Source organism: Zonotrichia albicollis, chromosome 2, assembly GCF_047830755.1.
Source record: "Zonotrichia albicollis isolate bZonAlb1 chromosome 2, bZonAlb1.hap1, whole genome shotgun sequence".
Taxonomy (NCBI): domain Eukaryota; kingdom Metazoa; phylum Chordata; class Aves; order Passeriformes; family Passerellidae; genus Zonotrichia; species Zonotrichia albicollis.
In genome coordinates this window covers 55,711,558-55,739,242 of record NC_133820.1, presented here as the reverse complement: position 1 = coordinate 55,739,242, position 27,685 = coordinate 55,711,558, and the positions used below count along the sequence as shown (strand labels likewise).

Here is a 27,685-nt window from a genome sequence, read left to right as displayed (position 1 = left end):
GCTCCTGGCTTGAATCCACTTCTGTGGTCACTTCAAAGCAACCCTCACATGCTACACATACAGGATTTTACCCAGTGCAGCAATTTTGCTCCTCTGGTCTTTATCAAATTAATTTTTGCCCTGACACGAGGGGTCACCAGATATTACAGCGACCTTAGACGGTCACTGTGGTGAGAGAAGGACGAGAATCTTGTTTCTTGATCAGAAGGCTGATTTATTGATATAAGATATATCATACATTATAACTATACTAAAAAGAATATGACGAGAGGTTGCAGAGAGCAGCTATGCCAAGAATAGAATAGAAAGAATGAATAACAAAGTTCTTTGCCCAGGGAATCTGTCCCTGAGCTGCTCCTGTGATTGGCCTTTAATGGTACACAAGGAAGATGAGCCAATCACAGGGACACCTGCTACATTTCACAACAGCTGATAACAATTGTTTACATTCTTCTTCTGGGGCCCTTTGCTTCCCAGAAGAAGGAGAAATCCCAAAGAAAGGATTTCTATGAAGAAATGTCTGCGACAGTGGTAAGTTTGATACATGAAAGCTTCTGCATTAAGAGCCCAGAAGACCCAACTCAACCCCTGTACTTATCTTTCCAAATAATTGAACCTTTCTGACTCATTTCAGAGCACTTGCCCTGTAAGAACTCGAGTCCCTTCGCCCTTGTAGTCAGTTCATCACATTTCTGTGGTGGCTGTCAGTGAAGATGATCAAAGGCCTCAGTGCAGACCAAGAAGCAGCTTCAGACCATCCACCCAATTACACTGGAATTGACAGCCTTCATTTAACATTCCCTCTCCCAACATGCTGCAGAAACACAGCAAAATTTCTTCCTTTTCTTTTATGTGTAATTGTTATTTGTAGAAATGCCCCCAGAAGTTCAGTATTCAAAAACCAAAATGCCATCTGAAAATTTTAGAGGTTGAATTTTCTTGTGCTTTGTCTCAAACTTCACAATTACTTGAAACCAAGTTTTAAGTAAGATTTTGTCTTTCTGTTTGTGCTAGAAATACATTTGGAACTACCATGCTGAACTAAGAGCTCAATGACTTTATTTTTGTTAATGGTGAGGCAAGGTTTTCAATATCACTGACTCTTGTGACAGAAAATGTAAAGGCTGAAGGATGTTATTTAACATACACACAAATGCCTTTGGGAACAACTCAGGTTAGCATAACCACTGGTACAGTAAAAGGATAAAGTGAAAGAGGCTTTTCACCATCAATGTATTTAAAAGGAAAAGAGGGAACAAAGTTGGGAAAGTTGCTTTCCAGACAAAAACCTCTGACTTTTCTTTTCTAAATTTGCAAGCAACTGACTGCAGATTACAGATATTCTAAGACAGTATGAGGAATCAAACAAAGACCCCCTAAATTACAACACTTCACTCTCATTACCTCCACCATGGCAAACTGTTCCCTTGATTCCGTCATTGCCACAGTGGGCCCATCCCTGGAACACAGGACACTCTACCCAACTTTGCAAGATCAACTCCTTTTGCAGACACAAGATCCCTTCAGTGGAAAATGTAAAATCATATCAAACCTTAAAGTGACTTTTTGGGGTGAGCAAACACCAGACTGAACAAACCAACAGCACAAGACATCATGAAAAGGTGAATAATGAGATCTTTCACTCACCTTACTTTTTGAACCTTTCAGGGATGCCTCTGTAAGGGAAGTATTCAAAAGCATCATGTCAGAAAAGCATGTTTACATTCAATCAGTTTAATAACTTATTTGTAGTAACAATATACAATTTTGAGCATATGCAGAAGGCTACAAAGGCATGCAGAACTAAGTATACTGAAGTTACCTATTTTCATGGTTCTGGCAGCTCCAGGTTTGGTGTTGTAACAGATCCTTTGCAATTCACATTGACCTGTTAGTTTCCTGACCACGAACTTCAGGCAGCGCCACAAGCATTTGCAGTAGAAGTACAGGCATACCTGGACAAACATCCTGGAAAAAGAAGAAGCTTGAAAATAAGAGTCTGGAGCAGAGTTTGTTTCAACATGTTCACCACCCAATCAGAAAGTACTTCCTCGCCCCAAATTCCCATTGCCTAAAGGCAACTTCAGAGCAAAAGCAGCAATCACACTACAAACATTTATGCCAGTAAATATTAAATTGGGCTTTTTAGTATTAGCCAACAAAACACCCTCCACAAAAAGCACCACAGCTAGAAGCACTGAATAAGGAAACTCCAAAGTCTTAAAAGGGTACTTGTGGAAAACTCTTTGTCCTCTCAACATAAAAGGCTGTATAGTTCCTATTAATAGTTTGGGGAAACAGGGCTACATGAGAAGGGAGTACAGCTCACCCTGATATAATGGATGCTGAGAACCCAGGAAGACATCACATCCTAGCTTAGTTTTGCCTCAGCAACAACCTGCTCCAAGCAGAATGCTTGGTTATCCTGAGAAACTTGACATCCTGACAGCATTCATGTCATGTCCCTAAGAAGGAAAACTAAGGCAATCAAAGCTTCTCCCCTTGCAGAAGAAAAGGTGTTTAAGAACCTTTTGGTTCTTATAATACAGACTTTGGTCTTGAGGACTGCCAGTTCTTCCCAAGACCAGCTGCTACATTGCAGTGATGCCACACAATTTCTCAAAGTACAGAACTGACAGTAAGCCAAGAAAGCCCTTATGTAGCTACTGCAACTAGTTTTGAGTCCCAGCAACAGAAGAAAGACTTTGACAAACTGGGTGCATCTCAGTGAAGATGGTAGGGTTGGAGCACAAACCCTGTGAAGAGAGGCTGGGAGAGCTGGACTCGTTCCACCTGAAGCAAAGATTCAGGGGCATCTAACAGCAGCCTGCAGCGTTTATGGGAAGAGTTGAAGGAAACAGAGCTGAGCTCTCAATGATCCCGCAGGGCCAGTAGACAAGGGACAACAGCTCTAAGCTGAAACACAAGAGAATCAGCCTTTCAAGGAGAAGCTTTTTCCCTCAAGGACAGCCAGGTAGTGGCACAGGTTGCCCAGAGAGGCTGTGCAGTCTCCTTTGTCAGATTTTTAATCCTTGACTGGAGTAAGCCCTGAGCAGCCCAGTCTGACCTCTGTGCTAGCCCTGCTGTGAGAGTGAGGCTGAACTGGAGACCTGCTAAGGTCCCTCCCAGGCTCAGCTGGGATCCTACAAAAGCCTGAAAAAGGCTGCATACATGAAAACCACTCCATTTTAAACTTGGTTAGCATTACACCTGCTACCAAAGCCCACATATTGCTACCACAATTACATAACACACCCCAAACCCATATTTTAATGGGAAACAACTTATTTGGAAATAATTTATCTTTCTTGTTTCTACGGCTATGATGGCACAGATCCTGCCACATCACCCAACTATCTGTCAACCTCCTGGGATGAAGAGGATGGATCCACCACATGGATCCACCCACAGCCCCTGGGTTCAGACACACATCTCATAAAAGACAAATTGCAAAGAACTAGCAGTAGGAACATTGCCATTTGGACATGGTCCTTGGCTACAGGTGGTTCTGCTAAAACAAGGGGATGGATTAGATGGCATCTACAGGTGTCTTCCTATCTCAAACTCTCTGTGATCATATTCTGTGATTACATTATATGAAAACATCAATACAACTTTGCTATGCGAGCTTGCCAATAAATATTCACAAATAATTTGGTCCATTATGGTCTAAGTCTGTGTGTATGCATATTCATTATTAGCCCATTATTTTCTGTTGTTGATGCTTTCAAAGGACAGTTATTTCTTAGGAGACTCTATTATCCTTTTCAATAGAGTGCAGTGACTATTTCAAAACACTGAATTCCAGATACTCAAATCAGTTATAAATATGCATGTGTACGTATGTAAAGCTTGAAGAGCTCCATCACTTCCTAAAAACTTCCTGAAGGGCATGGTGTAGAAGGATGTTCAAGGAAGGGAAGATGAATTAAGGTGTGTTAAGGTCCACACAGGAGTTTAATCTGCTTTATGTTGACTTCAGCTTTGAAGGGGGATTAAGCTGTGGGAGCTAAAGACATTTTATGTCTAAATGGAAAGCATCCACACAAGTACTTAAAATGCTTTAAAAGCATCCACTTTATCTTTAGACTTTCAGTTAATTCACTTAGTACTCCCAAATGCCTGCATGCAGAAAACCTCCTTGGTTTTATTCAACAGGAAGCCTCTATTTTAGAAACAAATTGACACCAATTGATTTGATTCCTCCAAAGAATGAGGAATCAGTCCCATTATGGAACCAAGTTTTAGACAAGAAAGAAGTTTCAGGAGCTGACATCAAAGCATTTGGGTACTTCCTCATCCCTGACTCAAGATATGCCAGAACACGCTACTGTGAGGAGTTAATTTGTGCTTCACAGCAGGTTATCACCTTCAGTATTAAGAACATCACCAGGTAGCAGGAGGCAAGGCCATGACCAGGCAAGCAGCCATTCTTTAAGTTTCCAACAGTCAGAAGTAGAATAACAGAATCAACACAGAATGATTTGGGCTGGAAGGGATCTCAAAGATCATCTTGCTCCAAATCCCCCTTCCATGGGCAAGGACACCTTCCACAAGACCAAGAAGAGGAATTCAAATATAACCTACAGCCATCCTTAGTTTCATCAGCACAACTCAGCTCTGTAGTCGGGCTAAAAGCACAGGAAAACACCAAACCGGAAGGCTGAATATGGCAAAACAGAGTCCTGAATTTTCATCATATATTTGTAGTAGAAATTAGAGTCGCTTTCTTTTGGTCTGCTTTGTTTCCAAATGTTAGGTCTCTTTTAGAGCAAAAAAATACAGAGAGATCATTTATATGGAAGATGGAAAAACTCATTTAACTTCATGTTAACCGTCCATCTAAGATTTCCTTCTCATGAGCAAGATAGCTCCTGTAAAATACAGATGTGCTTTAAGAAAGTTCATGCCTATACTTTGTTGCCTTCAATGCTAAAACATGACAATGCATTTCATGAAAAATGTTTTGTGTACTATATTGTGGATAATTGAATACTGTGTACTGTGGATTATTTTGGGGACTTAGAGGAGGGAAGGTATCAGGTGCATTTGAATTACATATTTTTGCCTTAGGCTCAATGACAGATCTACAAATCAAAGGAAAAACTCCAAATGGGATAGAGCTGTGACCACATAATTGCAACCACTTTCTCCACCAAAGTTCTGCTTTGGCTGTGGCTTGCACAAAGACTAATAAAAATGCATCTACTAAAACCAAGACACTACAGCACACAAACACTACCTCTGTGATTCACTAAAATATGCTTAGCAGCTATTACTAATAAACCAACACACACTAATTTTGACTAGGTAGCTTATATAGAAGAAAGTCAACCTTTGTGGATACCTTCAGTTTTTTACCACTCATCCATCTCAAGTTTACAATAGTTGAAACCTTCCATTTGTAACATGAGGGACATAAAAAGTATCACAAGCTGTTTATAAAAAGGGATTTTTGCTTGCAGAAATCCTGTAATAAAGGCACACTAGTGATTATGCAAGGCAGGTTTTATGTTAGCCCCTATGCGCTGTAAAACAAAACACAGCATATAATGAACATGAACCCCCCAAAGGCACAGCCATGTGCTTCGACTGTGGCACAGTGGCATTAATTTCTGGCTTGTTTTAGAGTTAAATTCCAAACCTCTTCTCCACTCAATATCCTCTATGCTCTGTTGTTTTTAGGGTTTTTTTTCTTTAGTTTGTTATTCTTTGTTTGTTTTGTGGTTTTTTCCCCACCTGTTTGCCTTTGCAGGTTTCTCAGCACAGAAAATAGTTCATGTGGTCATCATGTACAGCATTATTTCAGATCCTCAGAGGAGAGGTCTCAGAACAGAAGTATGACATAAATTAAGGTGTTCCTCAGGGACTCCCACTCTATTTTTTCCTATTTCAATCCAAGTTCCTTTCCCCTCCTGTATTCCAAGCAGCTGTATAGACTTGCATATTTGTGTTTATACATGCATTAAAACAGTCCATATGAACATTTACTCAAGCAAAATAAAGAAAAAACTGCATAATAAGATGTCAAATCAACATTCAGTTCCCTTGCCAAGGATGGTGTATGACAAAACCAATCACCCAATCTCTATCAGCAATAATTTGGGGCTCAAGAGATTCTGGTGTGCTCTCCTCCATGACAAAGAAGACAAAGAAAGGGGTTTCTACAATTTCTCAGATCTTTGCAAGACGTGGAAATGTAGAGCCAAAGCCAGCACAGAGTGAGAGTACTGCTGCAGCAGTGACAGTGCTTCTATTTTCCACAGCACGTGCTGCTCTGCCTGGGGAATGAAAGCACGTGGCAGCAACCAGCCAAGAGCACTGAGCACGTTGCTTCACACCCCAGCACTGCAAAGGGAAGGATTTAAGTGGTTTTCAACAAGGGATTTCCAGGTTTGCCCTCAACTAGCCCAGCTGATGCTGGGACAGTGTGATTACAATGGCAAATGCAATGGTTATTAGAATTTACATCTCTCTCCAATGACAGTATGACACCACATTATCATGAAATCTGGCATTTTATTTAAAGGTGACTACCTCTAGGAGATAAGCACAGCCTTCTCCACAATAAAATGTCAGAAGCAAAATTATGCAAAACTTTCCAAAGTTGCCTAATATTTCTGTGAAGCTCCTTCCTGTGTAATCTTTTCAGCTAAATATCAAGATGTATGTGTGATGCAACATGAAGTACTTCCTGAAGGGAAGTAGAGATTAATTACTGTACATGAAACTAATGAAAGTGTTTATTCCCTCCTTCAGTAATTTCAGAACCTCAGTATTTTCAGAGCTAGTAACAAACATAGGTATTCTGGGTAAAATAAAAGCTTCATCTAGATACTCAATGCTACTTACTGGACTTAAACCTGGGGAGAAAGCAAGCAAACTCCTGAAACAAGAAAAAAAACCAAACAAAAACAAAACAAAACCAAACCAAAGAAAACCACACAAACAAACAAAAAATCCCAAACAAGCCAAAATGCCCAGCCCCACAAAAAAAATCCCAAACACAAAACAAATCCAAACCTTAAAACCCTAGATCCAAATCTAAAACAAAAAAAACCCCTAATCCTCTCCCTCAAAGCAATTGTTTAAAATAATGAAATAAAAGTCACTGAGCATACTTACACATCATTTTCTTTTCTGTCTGTCGTGTCTTAGGTCCTATGGATTCTGAAGATTTTTACACAACTATTTCTTCCTGAAGAACATACTAATCTCAGATACGAGTGCATTACATATCAGTATTTTCTTTCTGAGAATTCTAATTACTGTTTGTGAAGTCAAGGACATACTAGTCATGGCTGATCAGCTGTCCAATGGGTGAGTAAGCAAGTGATACAACCCTGGTAGGAGCTCATTAACTTGACTATCTTTGGTTTATGTGCATAGTTTACAGTGTGTATACAAGCTCAACCAAGAAGTGAGGTACCAATCACCATTTCTGCCATGGGCAGACTGGCTACTACTTCCTTCAAAACACAAGAAATTGCTTTCATTCTGTGCTTTTGCAGACATGAGAACTGAAATCCACCTTATCTCCCCATTTAGACATAGGAGCAACTCACTGTGTCAGCTAGGGAAGACATGTGAATAGCTTTTAACAGCAGCTTTCCACACATTCACTGCTCTTGCTGCTTGCTGATTTGATTTTCATTTTATCTGATGACTCCAGTACACTAAAAATCTGCTAGAGCTTACAGTTTGCTTTGCAGTAGAGCAAGACATGTAAGATTTCTAGGATTTACTGAAAAAAACTGTCTACTACAGTTGGTTCTCCAAGTTGTTATTATTTCAGATGTTTAAGATAAATTACAGTCAAAGTAGAAGTGTTGCTGATGGACTTCTCAGAGCCCCTCTACAACAAAATGAGAAAGCCCTGGAAGATTAAGTATTTAACTGAGAAAGTTTTATTTTTTCATAAGTAATATTTCAGATGTCAGAAATAATTCATATCAGACAAACTGAAAAAGAAAAGACCAACTGTTTTCATTTGGACATTGCCTTGAACTGGAAATATGAACATAAGAGTCTAAATTCAGAGATTTAGGGTTACTGCAGCTACTGGACTGTTTAACAGATAGACTCTTTCTCCAACCAAGTTGTGTGGGAGTGATGATCTACCACAGGTAGAAAGGCTCTGCAGAGGGCTCTGGACAGGCTGGATCACAGGGCCAGGGCCAATTGCATGAGGTCTAACAAAGTCAAGTCCCAGGTTCTGCACTGGGGCCACAACAGCCCTGGGCAGTGCTGCAGGCTGGGGGCAGTGCCTGGGAAGCTGCCTGGTGGAAAAGAACCCGGGGTGCTGGCAAACAGCAGCTGAACATGATCCAGAGTGTGCCCAGGTGGCCCAGAAGGCCGATGGCATCCTGGCCTGGATCAGCCAGGTGTGGCCAGCAGGAGCAGGGCAGTGACCGTCCCCCTGTACCCAGCACTGCTGAGGCCACAGCTCCAATCCTGTGCTCAGTTCTGGGCCCCTCAGTGCCAGAGAGACATTGAGGGGCTGGAGCGTGTCCAGGGAAGGGCAGCGGAGCTGGGGAAGGGTCTGGAGCACAAGTGCTGTGAGGGGCAGCTGAGGGAGCTGGGGGTGCTCAGCCTGGAGAAAAGGAGGCTCAGGGGGACCTCAGCACTCTCTGCAGCTGCCTGACAGGAGGGTGCAGCCAGGTGGGGTCAGCCTCTTCTCCCAGCATAAGAGAAAACAGCTTCATTTTGTGCCAGGAAAGGTTTAGATTGAAAATCATTAAAAATTTCTTTACAAAAATAATTGTCAAGCATTGAAACAGGCTTCCCAGGGAGGTGGTGAAATTGACATCCCTGGAGATACTTAAAGGAAACATAGATGTGGCATTCAGGTGACATGGTTTAGTAGTACAGTCGACTACACTGACCTAATGCTTGGATTGAATGATTTAAAAGGCTCTAAGAAATTCTATGATTCTAAAGAAATGGAACAGGTTTTTCAGAGAGGCTGCAGAATCTCCATCCTTACAGGTGCTCAAAATGTGTCTGGATGCAGCCCTGAGCAACCTGTTATAGATGACCCTGCTCTGAGCAGTGGGAAAGGACTTGATGATTTTCAGAGCTGTCTTTCAACCTCACTAAACAACAAGCTGGATTTGAAATCCACTCTTCAAAGTCCCCCTTGGGTCTCCAGGTGAGTATCTGCTGCATGAAGTTGCTAGAGGTAAAATACTGTCACCACTTAGAAAGCAAAGTCAAGATTATCATAACTTCCGAGATGAAAGCCCTGTTCCTCTTGATGTCTGTTTTATGGCAACTTCCACATTGCAATCAACAAAATTACTTGCAGTTTGTGCAGAATAAAGTCATTGGTTTTAACCACAAGGATAATCTATGCCATCAGCATTAGCTATTCTGGTGTCTGTCCCAGGTTGTGCAACAAGGAAAACACTGTGCCACTGAGCAGTCCCTGCAATCAGAATTCCACATTTCAGCCCTGCATTGATCTTCACAAACAGCTAAGGATGATTTAAGCTCCCAGGTGGTGCTGCTGTTGGTTTCAGACAAACATGGGGACACAATATATATAAACTTCTTTTCCAACCCATTTCCAAGCTGGAAGGCTTAATAACCTTGTCTTGCCCATATATGTCCCTGCAGTTCCACACTTCACTTATTCCCCACCACACAAACCTGCAACTGCAGGTTTCAACACATAGAACAGAACTCATTATGCCCAGTAAGTGCTTCCCTTGTAGGGTTTTTCTTCTTAGTCTCTCTGGTTTCTTCTACATTTACAGAATATGGGGAGGGTAGTTCTCTTATCAGTTCATGTCAAAGGTTTAACATAATATAAAAAAATCCAGATGCTTGTAAGTAAATAGAAAAAGCTTTCCTATTTCAACACGGTGTTCATATTTTTGGTGCTCTGTACTCTCCTCTGCCCCATCCCTTGATCCAGCTTTCTGTTCAGCATTTGGAATACTGGATTTTCCATAAAAAAGTCCTAGACTGTCCTGTTTAGTTAGACAACTGTTTTTCAGAAGATCTACCTTGACTACTTAAGAGAATCTAGCACCACTGAGACCTTTCAAGTCTTTCAGGATTCACTGACCTCAGGAAAAACATGAAGAGAAGCAGAAGGTAGCTTCCTCATGACAGACTCAGGAACCCACATATTCAAAACAGCACTCTCTCGCCAACATGGAGAAAATCATCAAGGGGCCAGGAGAGCAAAGGTGAACAGAACAGATAGTTTAACAGGAAGAGAGAGCTGGCAGCTTAGAAGTTGTCATCAGCTCAGCTTCTCCATCAGGAGGGAGCAAAATTACTTTATGTTCAGAAAATACTAGACCTTTATGGAACCAAGTGTAACACCCTCTGCAATCCCAGACAGAGGCTCCCACCCTTCTCACAGGATGGTAGAGTTTACTTTATGAGGGACTCATGAACCAAATCCCATATGGCATCAATCTGTGACCTTGGGTCAGGCTGCTGAACAAGTCTGTACAGATAAAAAACGTAAAAATCATAGAGGCAGGAGTGTTGAGAAGGAAATAATTAGCAGGATTCCAGAACAAAGGCTCTGACATGAGGTGTTACAAAATTGTAAAGCGAAAAAGCAGTGCAGGGATGTTAGTCAGGCTAGTTGTGAATTTTTAGGTCACTGGACCAGTACAATGGATTTGGTGGAAGATTTGTGACCACCCAAGACCTGGGCCACAGACCTGCAAGGGTCAATTCTTTCCCTCCTGGCTGGTGACTATCAGGTGGTGAGCACACTAATGTTAAATTAGGGCTCAATTCAGCCTTGGCTGTGTTTTGTGGATGTTAGCAAACAGTTGCTTTACACTTTCAATCTGTCTATGTCCTTCTTTCAGAGCCCTTTTTGCAGCTGGTTCAAGATGAGGAAGCTGGCCCAAACACTCCACAGAAATGCTTTAGCTATGTCTGTCTTGGCAGCAAAATCATTACAGATGATCAGCCTAGAGGTAATGGTGCTGATATCCATAGTGTGTAAGCTTCTTTGCTATAAACAGTCTAAAAAGGGAGAAAAATATAGTGACAGATGCTCTATACAGAAGCATATGTTTTAGTCCTCTTGAAAAGGTTCCTCCCCTACAGACAGAATATGATTTCTTTGGTTTATACACAAATGAGCTCTTGATCTGTATTACTTTTGAGAAGTGCTCAACTCCCCCCACCAAATACAGAACAAAAACAACATGGGCTTTCTGCACCCACATCTGTTGTCTGCAAGCCCCCCATTCTATAATTAGTTTATAGAGGAACAACTGCAAGTCATATGTGGGAGCAAGTAATTGACATTTCTCCTGCAAACTGGGCATGATCAGCTTCAAAAACACTTGCACACCTTCAGCAAGCATCTCTGCTTCCACAAACAACACTCCAAAAATCCAGACAGTGGACAAGAGCAGGAAGGAAGAAACCTGACATTTTCCAAGCACTGTGCTATGCTATTATTTCTTCTCTTTTCACCTGACATATCAGGCACTACTGATTTGATACATCACTGCTCCAATCCCACAAGACAGTTCCCACATTCTTTGCTTCTATAAAGAACAGCAAAAAAAAATTTAAATTAAAATAGCTTTAATTAAATAGTGAAATCTAGGTGAACAGAAAGCAGTCTAGTATAATCTAGTTTACACCTTCTGTAATACTTGTAACAATTAAACCATTTAGCTCACTGCAGCATAAAAGTAATTGGAATAATTTGACACTTTTAAGAAAATACAGAACAGTTACCTCAGGAAGTGTTTCATGGTGATGGTTTGGTCTGTGCTGCTAGAGCCGTAATATATTGATCACTGATGACCTCTTCTTCACAGGGGATATTAGTGCTGTAGAAATAGAATTGAGACTTTTTTACAGACAGAAAAAAAAGGGATACTTCAGTTTTTTAAAATTGCTCTTGAAATAAACATCTATGGAAATACAAGGGAAATATATTAAGAACAAATCTGATGTCAATAAAAACATAATGAAAAATCATAAGGTGTTCACACTTCAGCCTGAGCACATACTTTGACCCGACTATGCTACCCATGTCTTTTTTCAGAGAAGTAAAAATCTTGACTGAGAATACAGAAATGAGTGATAAAGCTTGAAGAATTACCTAGATATTTTCAAATGCTTCTTGTGTTCTTCAAACACCTGTCTGGTTCAACTCCCAAGCAGCAGCTTCAAGAGACACTCATTCACTTTGCTGTTGAAAGTCTTCTATTCACCAGAATTTGCATAATACATATAATAGAATAATAAAATATACTGAGTTGGACCAACAAGGATTATCAGGTCCAACTCCTGATCCTGTGCAGAACACCCCAAGAGTCACACCACGTGCCTGAGAGCATTGCCCAAACACTTCTTGAATTCAGAGCTCCTGTGCCAATGCCCACAGAGCCAATGCCCAGGCTGCCCATTGGTTCTGTGACCTTGTGTCCTATGGTTAATGCCCATTATAATTACCACATAATTCCAGCAGAGGAGAACAGGAAGAATTAATGAAGAAACTTCATAAATACAACCCAGTCTGTGTATTGCAGACTCTCTTCAGTCACCACCTCTTTACTTTAAGTTTCTAAAATTAAGTATTCATATACAACGGATACTTGACTAAAAGATGCAGACTTCTCAAATTACTGTACTTCATGTCCTGTAAAAGGCAGTAAAAGATTTTTACTTGCTGCCAGAAAATGGGACACTGCTACACAGGGACAACTGCTATTGGGACAACTTAATCCAACACTGAGAGGGAACAAGATCATGGTTTCAAACTCTGTACTGGTACAAACCACACACAAAGGCCTGAATGAAAGTTTTGTTGTTAAAAATAATTTAAGAACCCATTGTTCCTTAGCACTGCATGCTGAAAAGTACTGAAGGTCTTCAGAAATCTAACCTTTTTTGTCAAAAATTTAGAAATCTAGAGAACTTCAATTTTCTTCTGCAAGAACTAATTTCTTCTGCAAGACCTATCAGCAATGATGGGATAAAAATCTTGCCCTCCCATGTTCTCCTCTGTGTAACTTGTAAGTTTTCTATTCTGCTATTGCCTGCTGACAGGAACAGAACAAGTATTTAAGTTCAGAAAAATACAGCTATCTTGTTGGATTATATCACATACAGCTTGCTAAAAATATATAATCCCTGAACTGTGAAAGCTTCTTTCATTTGTATTGTTTTTGACTGGCTGAATCATGTTGCTGTCCCCTGAATACAGCTGTAATTGGTGCTGGCTGCAGTGACACCTGCTTGCTAGGGCAGAGAGATGCTAACTCTGGTTCATTAATGAACACAAGAGGCAGGCTCCAAACACTTCCTGCTACAGCTTTTGATGGGTCTTCTATGGCAGTGAGCACAGGAGATAGGCAAAAACTGGAGGGGATGTAACCTGCTCCCCTTCTCCAGTCTAATAATTTGCTGTTTAAAAGATATCATTTGTGAAAGATTCTCACAGCTGAGTCTCAGCATTTTAACATCAACTTGAACAAAGGAAGCTCCACCACAAAATTTGACCCATAAGGGCATCAGTGCAAGGAACACACCAGAAGTGCCAGAAGTTGTCAAATCAACCTCCTCTAAAAGTGCAGGCTACTCTCAGTCTCTCAGGTCAGCTCCTTCTTGATTCTGACCAAGGTCCTTGCTGAAAATTATGCTGCTTCATTATTACTGCTTTAAAGTGAAGAGAAATTCCACTTGTCCTAACTCCAGAAATGGCTCATACAAGCATGGCATGGTAGGAGCTTCAAGATACTATCTCTTCAAGAATAGTTACCAGCTCCAGCCAATTATAAATTACAAATCTGTTCTCAATGCTCATTAAAAATTAGAGCATCATTGTAGCTGTTCAGAGACCACTGAAAGAGACCACAGCAAGGACCTTGGTCAGAATCAAGAAGGAGCTGACCTGAGAGACTGAGAGTAGCATGCACTTTTAGAGGAGGTTGATTGAAAAAAAAAAAGAAATAAAAGAAAAACTAAATGACACAACAAGCATGACAAGTGGTTAAAAGTGCCTATTTTGGGTGTCTTCAAAAGCCCACACTTGAAATTACAAGAATAAATTTTCCTTGCTCTCTCCTTTTTTATTAAAATGCGTGTGGGGAAGTCTACAGAAAGAAATTTTACAGCTGAAGACCTGATGCCATAGAATTCAAAATCAAAGCCCTTCAGCATGGAGAGAGAGTTCATGTGCAAGTTCAACAGCCAGTTCCCTACAGTACAAGCCCAGCTAATAACTGGGTCCATAGGAAGGCCACGGCCTCAAAAGCAGTTTCCTCCACAGGGGCACAAAGCAATCAAATCCCACCTGACTCTATTAAAAAGAGGACTCTAATATCTAGAGGCAAGACTTCCAGCTCAAACAAAACTACAGGGAATCTACAGTACAGAAATGCTGCTGTCTTGGTTCATAAGGAAAAAAGTTTAATTTTTGTGTATGGCAGACAGCATTTCTAAATGCTGTCATCTGCTAAGTACAGGGACAGAAATCAACACTATGCTCTGTGGTTCTTGCAACAATTCACCTCTGTGAACACACACATGCAGATGGCATTAAGCTATTTACACCCAAGATAAAATGAGAAATTGAATCAGGTGAGATTTTACAGTCATCTTTAAACAAGTAGGACTGGAGGGCAGCATTTCCTGCTTCCATATACCTCCATAAGTGATCCTCTAGAGGAGTTCAGTAAAGATTTTCTGTGAAGAAAACAGTATTTAAACTCTTAAGAAATATTATTACCACAATTTACAGCTAAGTTCAACTATTCATAAACCTGTAGAGCTAGAAGATCTAATTTCTACCAATCTCTTTTCTTCTCAAAATGTAATAGATTTCTCATAAGTGAAACTTTATTTCCAGTGAGGTTGTTATAGCATCTTCAGTGAACAGGAAGAACAGCCCAAGCTTAGAATGATATATTCTATCAACAATTCAGAATTTACAAAAAGACTCATTTGCTGTTAGGTGTGCTTAGAAAAAAATCCAACCCAAACAAAAAAGTCACATATTCATTTTTATTTAGGGAGAAGGACTTGACTTCAGCCTCCTGTTGTCTTTAGGAATGACCTTCCTCACCAAGCTGGATGACTGCTGATCAGGAAGGCTTTCAAGGTCCACTTTTAGGAAAGAAAGACATGAGAAAAAGATTCTCCTCTACAAATTATAATCTTGTTAATCAATGCTTATGAGTTTGTTGAAAGAAAGGGCAAAACAATTATAAATTCAGTTGAGAAGCTGTCAGCAGTTATGGATTGGATAGACTGAAATACAAAATTCTGAAGACTAGACAGCAGGACACCCAGAGCCAGCAGATGCTGGGGAGCAGCCAGTTGTCCACAGCATCCACCCACTGCTCAGAGCCCAAGTTTGTGCTTTTACATGGTTTCACTCATGTGAACCTGTAGCTGTGGGCTTTTTTTATGGCTTAAGAAAATGTTGCAGCTTCATGCTATACGCACATTTTCTCACTAAGAAATACTCAAGATGCTTTTCTTCGGTAGATAGTCTTTCAGCTTTTTCTGATATCAAGTCATGCAGCTGATATAAGTCTAAAGACAAATAGATTTGACTTTGTTAGCAATCTTCCATTAGCTCCCTAGAGGTAGCTTGAACCTACAACTATAGAAAGCCTCTAGAGTCAGTGTTTGAAGTTTTCTCTTTGACATGAAGGGACTCATGCATGTTCTAAGGCTCTATATTGAGAATGATAGGGTGAGGATGAAGTTTGGGTCTCCCACATGTTCACGTTCTCAGCTTGCAGGATTTTATCCCATTTTATCGCTTCCACAAAGCAGCTTCCTACTCCCTCCAACAACACACCCACGTACCCATTCATTGCCAATTGTTTCATCCAGTTTATTTTACACTAGACAGCAGCTTCCCCTCCTAAAACTAACCACAGCTTTTCTTGGAAAAGAAGCAATACTCCTATAATCACATACAGCAGCAAAACTATTGCAAGATCTGCCTCAAAATATAAATGAAGCTTTCCTTAAATAAACATCAACTATTTGAATTTCTTGTGACTCTGTGATCTTTTCAGTTGTATAGCAAAACATGCATCAATCTGAAAGGGTAACAGTTGCTGGAGGCTTAAAGAAATCAAGAGTAAGCCTTAAACGTCACCTCTTTATCTAAAGCTGAGGGTTGGCTTTGTTTGTCTTCAATAAAGCTGCAGATACAGCTGCCAGGAAAAGTTGTGTTATTTAATATAAATCACCATACTTTCAGAGTAAAATATAAACCCTAAGTAGCTTCTTTCATAATCTCTGTTTTGCAAGCTAATGGGTATTTGCAACTTGGCATATTGCAAACACTTTAAAATGTATATTCCAATTAGAAAGAAAGAATAGGTGTGTTGAAGAAAAAAACATCATAAATGTTAATGTGGGCAGGCTGGATATGATAATTTGTTTATGTGGATCATTAGATTACCAAAAAAAACCCAAACCAAATAATTTATTTTTAGTTGTTGCAGTTTGAATTATGTGTTAAAGTATGTTCTTCTGAATGCCACCACTGTAATGTTGATTTCAGGTTGCCACTTTTCCACTTTTCTTTCCAGTGGTATCCTGAGTTGGCATCTACTCCTCATTCACCTTGAAAGCCCACATTTATTTATTTCTGAGGGACAATAAATAGGCTTGAGCCTTATGTCACAAAAAGTGTTTTGCTACTGTAAAGTCCTTTTTCTTTTGTTGATGGGAATGTTAGTGCCTCTGTATCTCAAACACCAATGTAAGATAACTAGAATTGGAAAGGGGAAGAATAGCTGATACACATTATGAAACATCCCCTGAGGTCCTGGAGGATAGCAAGCTGGCTGGAAGCCAGCAGGATGCAAAGACAGACTAGAGCACTCTGGGCTGCACAAACACAAGCAGAGCCAGTAAGTAGATTGAGGGAAGAGATTATCTTCCTCTACTCAGCACTCTGGGCCATATTTAGACACTGCCTAGTTTGAGGCCACAGCAATACACAAAAGACACCAACAAATTTAGGAGAGCTAAGCAGAGGCCACTGGCATGATGGGGGTGAGGCTGGGGGAGATGGGCTTGTTCAGCTCCAGGCAGGAACAGCTTTGGAGGGACATAACAGCACCTCCAGTGCCTGTGGGAATGTCATTGAAAAGTCAAGAGATGGAGTCTTCACAGCAGTGCAGGATGGGAAGGGGAAAAACAACAAGCAAAAACTTAAACAGGAGAGGTTCAGCCTAGATATGATGCAATTTTTTTTCCTGAGAGGACAGTCAGGCAGTGGCAGAGGCTGCTCAGTGACACTTTGAGGTTTCAAGCCCCAACAAAATGAAGCCCTGAGAAGCCTGACCTCAAAACTGACCCTGTTATGAGCAGGAGGTTGGGCAGGAGATAGTCTGCCAGCCTTTGATTCTCGGCTTCCCCCACAGTCACTCTCACAGGGCGATCACAAATATTCCATGTTATACCTGAATACTCTTAGTAGTGTATTGCTATAGAGATTCCACTGACACGGTGCCCAAGTGCTTGCTATTTCATCAGTTAAAAGCTACCCACTTCTCAGTATACTTTGCAATGCTTCCCAAGAAACAAGCTTACCTTTAGGATGGAACAAAATCATTTCCTCTCTCATCTCTCCCCACCACACCCACCAAAAGCCTCCACCATGAAATTTGACCATAAACAAGTCATATTATGGTCCTACAATTCAAGAATGAGAATCTACAAGAGTCATGCCAATGACAAACACACAACACTCAAAAACCCCAAGTACAAATAAAACCCCAAATACAAATAAAACCCTAACAACTCCAGGACCCCAGTTTAGTAAGCCATTCTAATTCTAAGCAAGTATTGTTTATCCAGCTATGCCATGGAATAGACACATGCCTACTTGCATCTTCCATCTTGCATCCATGCCCAAAGGTGGCATAAAAATCACTTCAAGTGTATTAAACAAACTAGTGAAAACAGAGGATCTTAATCCAATTACAGCATAATCATTTATAGGTCTTTGAATGTTATAGCAACAACACTGCTCAGACCTCTCCAACTCAGGGGACATCCTGGGAAATGGCTCCACTGCTAGAAAAGCTCTCAAGAACAGGTCACCTGTTCCATGCAGTTCAGAAGTTTTATGTTGGTGCAGAAGTGGCTTTGACTGTCTCCAAGGAATGCAGCCACTGGCAGGACTCACCTTAGAGATCAAAAGTGGATGCCTGTTTTGTGTGAGCTTAGTTCCCCATCTCAGTACAGAAGGGTATTTTCATTTCCATGTGCCCAAGATCAAGCTGTATTCAGCAGCCTGTCAAGCATTCTTTAGAGGAAAATCTTGGAACAAAATGTCACACTTGACTGATTACCCTAATAAGCAAGACTTGACTTCAGTCACACTGTCACAGGTAATAAATTTTTTTCCACTTCTAATCTCCATCACACATTGACATTTTACATTTCTGTATTTCACTAGGAGAGTGAGGGCAAGGCTACATATGAAGTAAAATTTAAGTGAATTTTTGTCCTGTGAGCATAAGCACATACCACACAATTAAGCAATAAAAAGAAAAAGAGGCCTGAATAAAAGGTTAAAATCAACAGAGTTGGGGAGTCAGAGGGCACAAAACCCCCAGATTCTCTCAAGCTACAGAAGAGTGCTTTGAAAGTCTGTAATTTTGTAGCTCTAACTTAGCATTTCAGTCCATTACTGCCTCTTCAAAGCATTACAAATATAAGGAAGGATCAAGAGGGTCTTTAAGTTCTCATAAGAGAGAGTAATGTAGGATTGTATTTGGGTTCAAGAGAACTTACTTGTCAAATCTCACATGGCAAGTTACCTCTAACACCACTCAATTCAGCCTACCTGCAGATTTTGGCTCAGTGACAACCCACAGTTTGATGAAGGTTAACGTCAAACCAGAACTCAGCACTGTAGAAGCATCTCCACCTTTCACTGTAGATCTCTGCCCTTTAAAAGAAAAAGGCTGGGATTCTCTACCTGACTGTTCAAAGCAAACTAAATTCCAGAAATCCGGCAAAGGAAATGTTCATGCATACAGATGCACTTTGCATGCAGAACTGTGACAATAATCTTCTTTTTCCAATTTCTATTAGCTCTGCTCTACTACAATGTGGAAAGATGGAAAGAAAGAACAAAACTATATGAAGTCACTTCAGGTCACTGGTGAAGACTTTGCTGGATACTAATAATTCTATTTCTATTAATAAACACAAAGGTAAAAAATAGAGCAAGCTCTCCACAACCCAGAACACCATAAACTTCTAGAAATGTAATCAGATGCCTAAATTCAATAGGAGTTAAAGTATTGTCTTGTCTCTGCCTATAGTGCGTCCATCCTTAACAAGATCACTTCACATGTGGAGGAAAGTGTATTTTATCCAGAAGGGCACTGAGTAAATGAAATATCAGCTAAAAATGGAGTTCTCATGCTTGAAAACAGTCTTTAAAGCATAGCAACTTCCTCCACCCCCCTCCTTCATACATTATAAAAAGGTGTAATTTTTAGTCACTTCTCATGAACTTTCACTTGACCACTAAAGATTTCACCCAGGAGAACAGCAGCATCATCTGGGTGGCTCACATGTGTCTCCATGGTTTGCAGCAGAATGTTTCTGGCCAACTTGCTCTGTTGCCAGACACGCTGTACAACAGCTTGTATTGCAAGGAAGTGTGTTCTAAATAAAACATCACACTTTGTAGCAAAAATCCTTCAAGTTTAGAATAAATCCTACAAGGCTGGATACATAAAATCCAAAGAGGCTGCCTGGCTACCTCCCAGACTAATTACTGCAGAAGTATCAGGAAAAAACCCCAAAATTACTATTTATAAAAGTGAATGACTGATGTGCTTTTGCTCTCCCTCTCTTTCCGGCTTCCACTCCATTGCCCAGAGATGAGTGGAGGGTACAAGTTAAAATGCAAAGAAGAAGTATTCCCTTGCCACCAAAATTTCCTGAAGTCTAGATTTGCTTTAGAGCCCTGTTAACTCCTAACAAACAGTAGCTTGTGGGGAAGAAACATCATCCTATCAACAGGCTACATACAGACCTGCAATGTCAATAGATTCACACCCAAGATTCTTGGTCTATCCATTCCTTCACCTTTTCAACATCTGTTATATTTTCTTGGATCAAGCAGAGTTAACTCAGCCACCAGATTAATACAACCTCACCCCAAGTATCAGCCTGAAAGCATGTAAAACTAAGGACTGAGATTTAGTTTGTTAACTGACCCTTCCCCCCAAAAAATGTTAAGACAAGGATACCAGAGGTGTCAGGACAAAAGCCAAACTCAGCTCTTGAGCTAGAGGAGTATAAATCAATTTATTTATCCAGGAATCTGATGAAGATCAGACACAGTTCATACTAATCTAACAGAAAATTGTTCCATTTTGGCACCAATGTGGTGTCATTTTCCCATCATTTCACCAGATTACTCTGGCATAGAAGTGGCAACTTTTCCACAGAGCTCTGAGAGACAGACATGCAAGAGTAGAACAAGTAGGATCCATGAGAGTTTCTGCATTTCCTTCTGCCATTTTACTAAGACAGGATTCAAGAATGATGACTTCCCATGCAGTCAGCCAGTTAGACGATGTCATGAAGCACAACACTTGTGAAACCATAAGCATCCTGTAATAAGTGTTAGCACCAGCTACTTGCTGCCTGCAGTCCTGCAGCCTGCAGGGGGACCACAACAAAAGAGGAAAAAAAAGAGGATCTAAAATCCCACTGCAGTTATTTTGCAAACTTCACGGCCTACAATTTAATCTCCTGGTTGCTGCTCAGTGAGATGTTCTGCATCCCAGGAGGCAGGAAATCAGGACAACTCCAAGTACATGACCTTGTTGGAAGCTCTGGTTATGCATTTGCTGCTCAGAAGGACATGTGCAGGGTAGACTGCTCTGGTTTTACCAATGTCTGAAGTGAGCAGAAGTGGAAGAAATCATCTCTTTTATGAGAGAAACTAGAAACTTTATCTAAAGTTTCTCTAATACGTATTGCAAACTCCATACTCTGGTTGAACCAGGTTTAAGCCCTCCTTTAGGGAAAATTTTTGAATGGCAGCATGAAAAAAAAAAAAAAACAACCAAAACAAACAAAAAAACCCCCAAAACCCAAACCATATATACATATATATTGCTCCAGGATATCTATCCAATCTGGTGTCCAGACAGGCCTATGTACCAGCATATCAGTATATCAGCTCAACTTGAAAGAGTCACTAATATCTTATCAAGTTTTTATTTCTATTAACAAGAGCTGTGAACAACTGTAAAAATGACTGCACTAAGACTCACTTCCTTCACCTTTCTGTAGCTTAAGATACCTCCAAGCAGCATCAAAGTTTCTATAAGCAGTGGAGAAAGAAAGCTATGGAGACAGAGATATTCATAAAAATGAGGGATAAATCAACACAAACACCACACTGACAGGAAAAAGTAACAGCAAAAGGCGATGAAGATCTGCAAAAGGTCAAGATGGAAAGAATGGTTTGAAGGTCAATGAACTTACACCAGCTGTTAAGCAAGATGTATGAAAGAGCATGGCGTAGGAACCATTCTTATGTGGTAACTGTACAAAATGTATTTGCTCAACCAAGAAGGAAAGCAAAGTGAGTGACAAGGGAAGTGCAAGGTGCTGCGGTGCTCTTCTGTCTGCTGCTTCCTGCTTAGTTCAACCAGACCTTTATTTTGGGTGCCCACTCTCAGACAGCAAAGGATGCTGGCAAAGATTTGATAGTAGAAAACTGGACAGACAAGAGAAGAGCATGTGGGGAAGAAAAGAGAAAGAAGAAACATGAAAACCACTAAAAACTGTTCCTGCAATATTACTGAGGAGGAAGAGGAACAAAGTGGAGCCAACAGACTAGGACAGGATGATTGACAGGATTGCCATAAAGCATTTATTCTTAACACACTGAAAATTTAACTTAACACTGAAACACACTTAACACTGAAAATTTTCCTCCTTCAGTGTCTCTTTTTTCTTAGAAAAAGTGGGCATACCTTTATTTCTTATAGTCTCGCTCTTAACCTAGTAAGGGTAAAGTGATAGGAAAACTTCTAAAAGAAATTACATTAAACAATTCCAGAACCCTTGCAGCAGATAGACCCATAATAATTCAGTAGCATGAACTGATCTTATCCTTGAGACAGTAACCTGAATAATATAGCACAGGCTGGTCAGGACAAAGAAGGTTCAAAGAAGAACATGACTATCTCAGGCCATTGGAGATATAGTTGTAGTCCTACTTGAAAAAGTGGGGAGTAGGTTGTGTGGCCTTTTCCTAATTTGTGCTTATGGTATGTCCTGTTTTCCATGTCATCTTCTGGGAGCAACACCATTTCTCTCCCTTCCTCACTCAGTTCAGCAAGAACTCCCTTTTTCCTCCTTCAACCCATCTGTTCTCCTCAGGCTGCTTTAACACTGACAGTGTCAGGGCCTAGCAAGCCCAAAATTAACAAACCCCACATTGATTTTAGTGTTTCAGAGGAACAACCTGCTTGATGGCACACATCCAAGCCAATGTTGATATGGCTTTGTGAGAGCAGAGTGGGAGAAGGAATAAGAGGCTTGCTCTTATAACTATCAGAAGAGGACTGTATGCCTATCAGAGGACTCTTATGCCTATCAGAAGAGGACTGTAGTTTCCATGACCACAGGACAGCTTAGTACTAAGGGGCCCAATTTTTATCACCTACACACCCACATGACTGTGCAAGTATTATCAGTGTAGTAACAAATTGTTGATATGCCATGGACAAGTCTCAACATCTAAGTCATCCTGGAAGATAATGAAAGGTAGAGATTTAATTCTATCTTTCAAATATATGAATAAGACTACTAAAAAATAAAGAAGAAATAAACATAATTAGAAAACTTCATTTCATCACTAGAAAAATCTGTAACTAGCTACAGAAGCCCTTGCTCAGCTGGGCAAGTATAATAGTATCAGTTTTGGGGTCCTAGGAAACTTACTGATTCACTTTTGGCAGACACAGGCATGGCCACAGGCATACAATAGGGGCTTAAATGGCAGATGGGGTATATACATTAAGGAATAACTCCTATGTCTGGGAAACTGACAGCCAGCTGTACACAGTCCCAAACAAGCCTTCTTTGCAGAAACTTCTTTCTTATGCACCATCAGAAAACATTGGCTGACCGTGGCCTAGTTACAAAGATTGATACAGAGAGCTGTGGAGACAGGACTTTGTATAACTAATTCTTTTGGGTTTGGTCTTGTCCCTTAATTTACCTGAGTATCCTTCCCTGGAAAAGCAAAATACATAGCTACTACAGGAGCTACAGCTACATCAGTGCAGAGCACAGAACAAGAGAAATGCTGCTGCCAAGCACTTGAAATTGAAACCGCACAGGATGGGGAAAGGCAGTTTGTTTTTAAACAAAACATCCTGTACAGACGCTGGAGTAGCTCCAATCAGGTCCCTGGAGCTGAATATCAGCTTGCAGTTGGTGTGCTCACAAAGCATTTTCACCTATTTATTCTCAGGTGCTCCAAGACTAGTCCACAAAGAAAGGTGAAGAACAAAAGCCAGGAAATTTCCTTTAGAAACATTAATGTAGACATCTATATTTAGACTAAAAATGCCTATGAAGTAATTTCTTACCAGAGAGGGAAAAACTCACTAGTACACATTTTCCTATAGACACAGTCCTGAGGACTACACCTCCTAACCTTGCTCTAACAAGTTTTAATTTCACCTGCTTATATTGTCAATTGTTTTAAATTCCAATCTTTTTAGCTCCTATATGTCTCCTGTTCCCCAGGCTCCTTTTGACATCTGTGGCTGTATCTATCTGAACTAGATTGGAGAGCTCAGCCTGAAGATCTGTAGACAGATTGGAATGAGGTAAAAACACTATAGACAGATCAGAATGAGGTAAAAACACTATAGACAGATTAGGATGAGGTAAAAACACTATGCCAATTTTCTCTCAGGTACTTTACTGGGAGGGCTAGAAACTATCTTCTTGAAGGGCCTCTCAGCTGTAACAAAAAGCTGAGAAGTGTTTGCTCACAATTTGCAGGGGAGCAGGATACTGCACTCCAAAACAAACTGCCAGAAACACTTGAAGCTGATGAAGTTGGTGTGGGGCTCTTCATTGGTTTTATGCTAAAGTGGATGAGAACTGCTCACTAGGCTGCAGCTAGGAGGTACTTGAAAGAAACCAGTATCTTTCATGAAAGGCTCAGTAACTGAATGGGAACACTCCCAAAGCAGAAGTCCTGGTTCAGTTTCAACGGGAGTTCAGATCTCTTGCAGCCAGACTGCTTTGAGACCTGAACCACTGCAAGGCAACCAGAGAAGGTCTTTGGAGGATGTGTCAGATACTCAAGCCAGATGCAAGACAAATCACTAGTAAACATATCCATAATGTGTCTCAAGGCAAAGTCAGACAGGTCAGTTTGTCACCAAAATGCTTGCTTTGCCTTGGAAAGGAGTGCTCGTGCAGTCCCACGTACCACTAAGTAGTGACTCGGGAAGCTGCTCCCACAGCTTCTGCTGTCATACTTCCCTTTCCACTGCCTGGCAGGAGCAAGCAAAATTTCCACCTGCATCTCAGGCTTGGCAAATCCTGCGGTACGGCACAGCTCAGCACTTGAGCTCAGCTCGGTGGCTGAGCCTGAATCATGTTAGATGGATGCTGAGGATGCTAAGCCTGAACCACAGCCACAGTCCTGCATGACCACAAGCATTCTCCATATCTCTTTACATCAGCCTCATGTTTCATTTTATTTTTCCTTACTTTATCTTTCTTGCCTGTCTGTAATCTCACCACCTGGTTTCCTTCTCAGTATTCCAGTAAGCTCTCCTCTAGGGTTTACTTTTCAGGCCTCCTTCCCAAAGCTTGTATTCAAACAGTAAAGTATTTCATGCAGTCCTTTTCCCTGCATTACCAAGCAAAGGATTTAAAAGGAATGTCAAATGAAAGAAGCTTTCCAATCAAGAAAGCTGAGCAGATGTTCATAAAAAAAATTTAAATGTAGTCTTATGAGCCGGAGAGCATTAAATCCAACAAGATTTGATTTCCAGGCAACTCAAGCTTGTTCTTCTTGCAATTTTCTGCTAACTTCAAGTGACCCCTTGGGAAAAATAAAGCTTGCCTGGCTCTGTATAGTTATAATGCCCTGACTGTACAACTGAACATAATTTTTGTTTAAATTGGTTTATAGCTGATCACAGCTTAACTTTAAAATACAAGATTATTTAAATACTAGCAGCAGTCTGGAGCCCTACATATGCCAGCATTTGTGCAACAGCATTTTCCCTGCAGCCAGCAGCAAGTCTGCTTGTGCAGGGAAGATGATAGATAACAAAATAATCACATAATGCAACATAGCCCAAAAGTTTACCACTTAAGTATAGCTTAGCTCAGGGGGCTGCAATTCCCTGTCAAGAGTGACAGGAAAATGTTTGATCACAGGCAATTCTTGGGTTCACACATGTCAGTGAAGCTAATGTGATGCTGTCCCATGGTTAATAAAGCTCTGTCTCAAAACTTGAGCAGGCTGAGGATTCACAGACACTGTGGTTATGTGCTCAGCCATAGCAGGCTTTTACACTAGCAGGACATGTTTCACTGTGTGTCAGTGAGCCAGCAGGAAAGTTAACAAATGCATTCCATTGCACAGTTTTCCCATTGTTCGCTGCTTTCCTGGAATCATCTTCTGCCCATTTTCTGTTTAGAGTGATACATACAGCATCTGATGCTGTCACATGATTTCACCCTTGAAAATCATAGGCTTCCTGTCTCCAAGCTTCTATTAGCCTTGATGGTAAGTCATTTGCTACAGCAATGTAGTTTTGCATTAGTTTCAGTTGAAATATTTCTTAAAATAATATGCAGATTATAAGAACTGAACAAGTTGAAGGATATTTCTAGATGTAACTCCACCTGTTCAGCTTGGCAACACGGTGGCCCACATTTTTAAAGACAGTGAGAGAAAAGCAAGCTCTCCTAAGAATCAATAAGTCTCATCTGAACCTGCACTTTGCTAAATAGATATAAGTATGCAACACCTACCAAATTACTACACATAATGAGGCTTTTGCTGTTCTGTTCCGAGGGAGATGAGATGTTCTTATCACACTCAACTGATTCAACTATTCATCGATCTACGAGTACAAAATAACATTCTTTAAAAATGTGCAATGAAACGTTTGGAACAGAAGGCAATCAGCAAGCCTATTGAAGAGCACAGGAATGATGCAGGATTTTAGAGATGCTATTTTTTCTATTCTATTTCATTTTAGGATAAATTAGAATAACAGGGAGAGGAGGAGGGAGGCAGGGGGGAACATAAGAGAAAAGAATGAAAACCTGGATTGACTAAAGCATGCAAGCCACAAAACAAATTTCTTTCAGTTTCTAAAATGGCTTCTTTGTTTCAAATGCCTTTGTCACAAAAAAACCAGCTTGTTGTGATCTGACTGTTGAGTTGACTGAATTGGGACAAAGGTGTTGTTCTTCCCTCTCCCCCACCGCCCCCATTCTGACATACACTTTCCCTATTCTCTTTTAGCCATTTTAAAGGATATTATAAGAAAAGCAGAAACGGTGAGGACAAAGGGAAGCATCAAAGCCATCAATCCTGGAATAAACTCGGAGCAAGTGTAACTTCAATACACAATGACCATGTGGGGGGACGAAGGGGAGGCGGGGAAGAAGAGAGTGCCATGGAAAAAAGAAGTCATCATTGTCATGTGCACACGTTGGTGTAGCCGAGGCGCACAGAGCCCGGGGCAGGTGCGGAGAGGCAAGCCAGGCGGGCGGCGCGCAGGGCAGGGCGGGCTGCGGGGCAGGGCAGGGCGCGCAGTCCACTGCGGAGCCGCAGAGCCGTGCGCCTGGCGGCCGCCCAGTGCCGGCCTCCTCCGTGCACTTATAAAGGATGGGGCCGCTAGAAAAATAAAATTAAAATTAAATTTTAAAAATCAACTACGAATACCCTAAATGTGCAAACCACTCAGCGCCCCCAAATTTCCTTACGCCGCAAGGTCCTTCTATAAAGCGTCCCGCGTTCAGAGGGGCAAAACTTCTCTCCCACCGGCGGGCGGTGAGCAGGGGAGGGAAGCGGTGCAGGGAGCTGCGATGCGATGCCCGGAGCCGCCTCCCGTCGCTAAGCGACCCGCGGGGCCGCCGCCGGGGCCCGCCGCCGCCGCGCACTCACCGCTCCGCGCCGCTCCATGCCCGCGGCGCAGCGCAGCCGCCGTCCCGAGCCGTCCTTCCAGCCGGGAGGGACACGGAGCCGCCGCCGCCGCCGCGATCTGGGTCACCCGGCGCGGCGCCCGGCGAAGGTGAGGAGGAGGAGGAGGCGGAGGAAGGCGGGCGGCGGTGCCGCCTACCGGCGAGCGCGGGGGGAGGCTGCGGCGGGGCCCGAGCCCGCCCCGCAGGGAGGGGAAGGGGCCGGGGAGCGACCGGAGCTCCCTGCGCGCTGCCCGCCGTCCGTCCCTGGCCCCCAGCGCAGGGCGCACTGCTCACCCCTGCGCTTCGGGACCTTCCCCCCGCCTCGCGGGACCTTCCCCCCGCCTCGTCCTCCCCGCTCCTGCCGAGGAAAGGCGATACCTGTCTGCGCTCAGGGGAGCTCAGCCACAGTGGTGCTGTTAAAGTCCTACGGGAAAGCGGGGAACATCTCCCCGGTGTCCCGGCTGACTGGGGTAGTCCAGCCACAGTGGTA

The 27,685-nt window shown here is 41.7% G+C and overlaps 1 protein-coding gene across 4 annotated transcripts in view; it reads right to left on the bottom strand.

The window, feature by feature from the left end:
* The window catches only part of ELMOD1 (ELMO domain containing 1), a 48,411-nt gene extending 20,939 nt beyond the window's left edge, over positions 1-27,472 (bottom strand). The window contains exons 1-5 of one of the 4 annotated variants that reach the window (XM_005482560.4): positions 27,179-27,472; positions 26,035-26,126; positions 11,728-11,822; positions 1,823-1,968; positions 1,648-1,676 (exon numbers count right to left, since the gene is read on the bottom strand). In XM_005482560.4, the coding sequence (XP_005482617.1) occupies positions 1,648-1,676; positions 1,823-1,968; positions 11,728-11,744 (192 nt within the window). In that variant the 5' untranslated portion in view covers positions 11,745-11,822; positions 26,035-26,126; positions 27,179-27,472. Of the gene's footprint in view, positions 1-1,647; positions 1,677-1,822; positions 1,969-11,727; positions 11,823-26,034; positions 26,127-26,997; positions 27,144-27,178 lie in introns of those variants that run through there. The other 3 variants (XM_005482559.4, XM_005482562.4, XM_005482561.4) reach the window with 3 other exon arrangements.
* Positions 27,473-27,685: the final 213 nt, after the last annotated feature.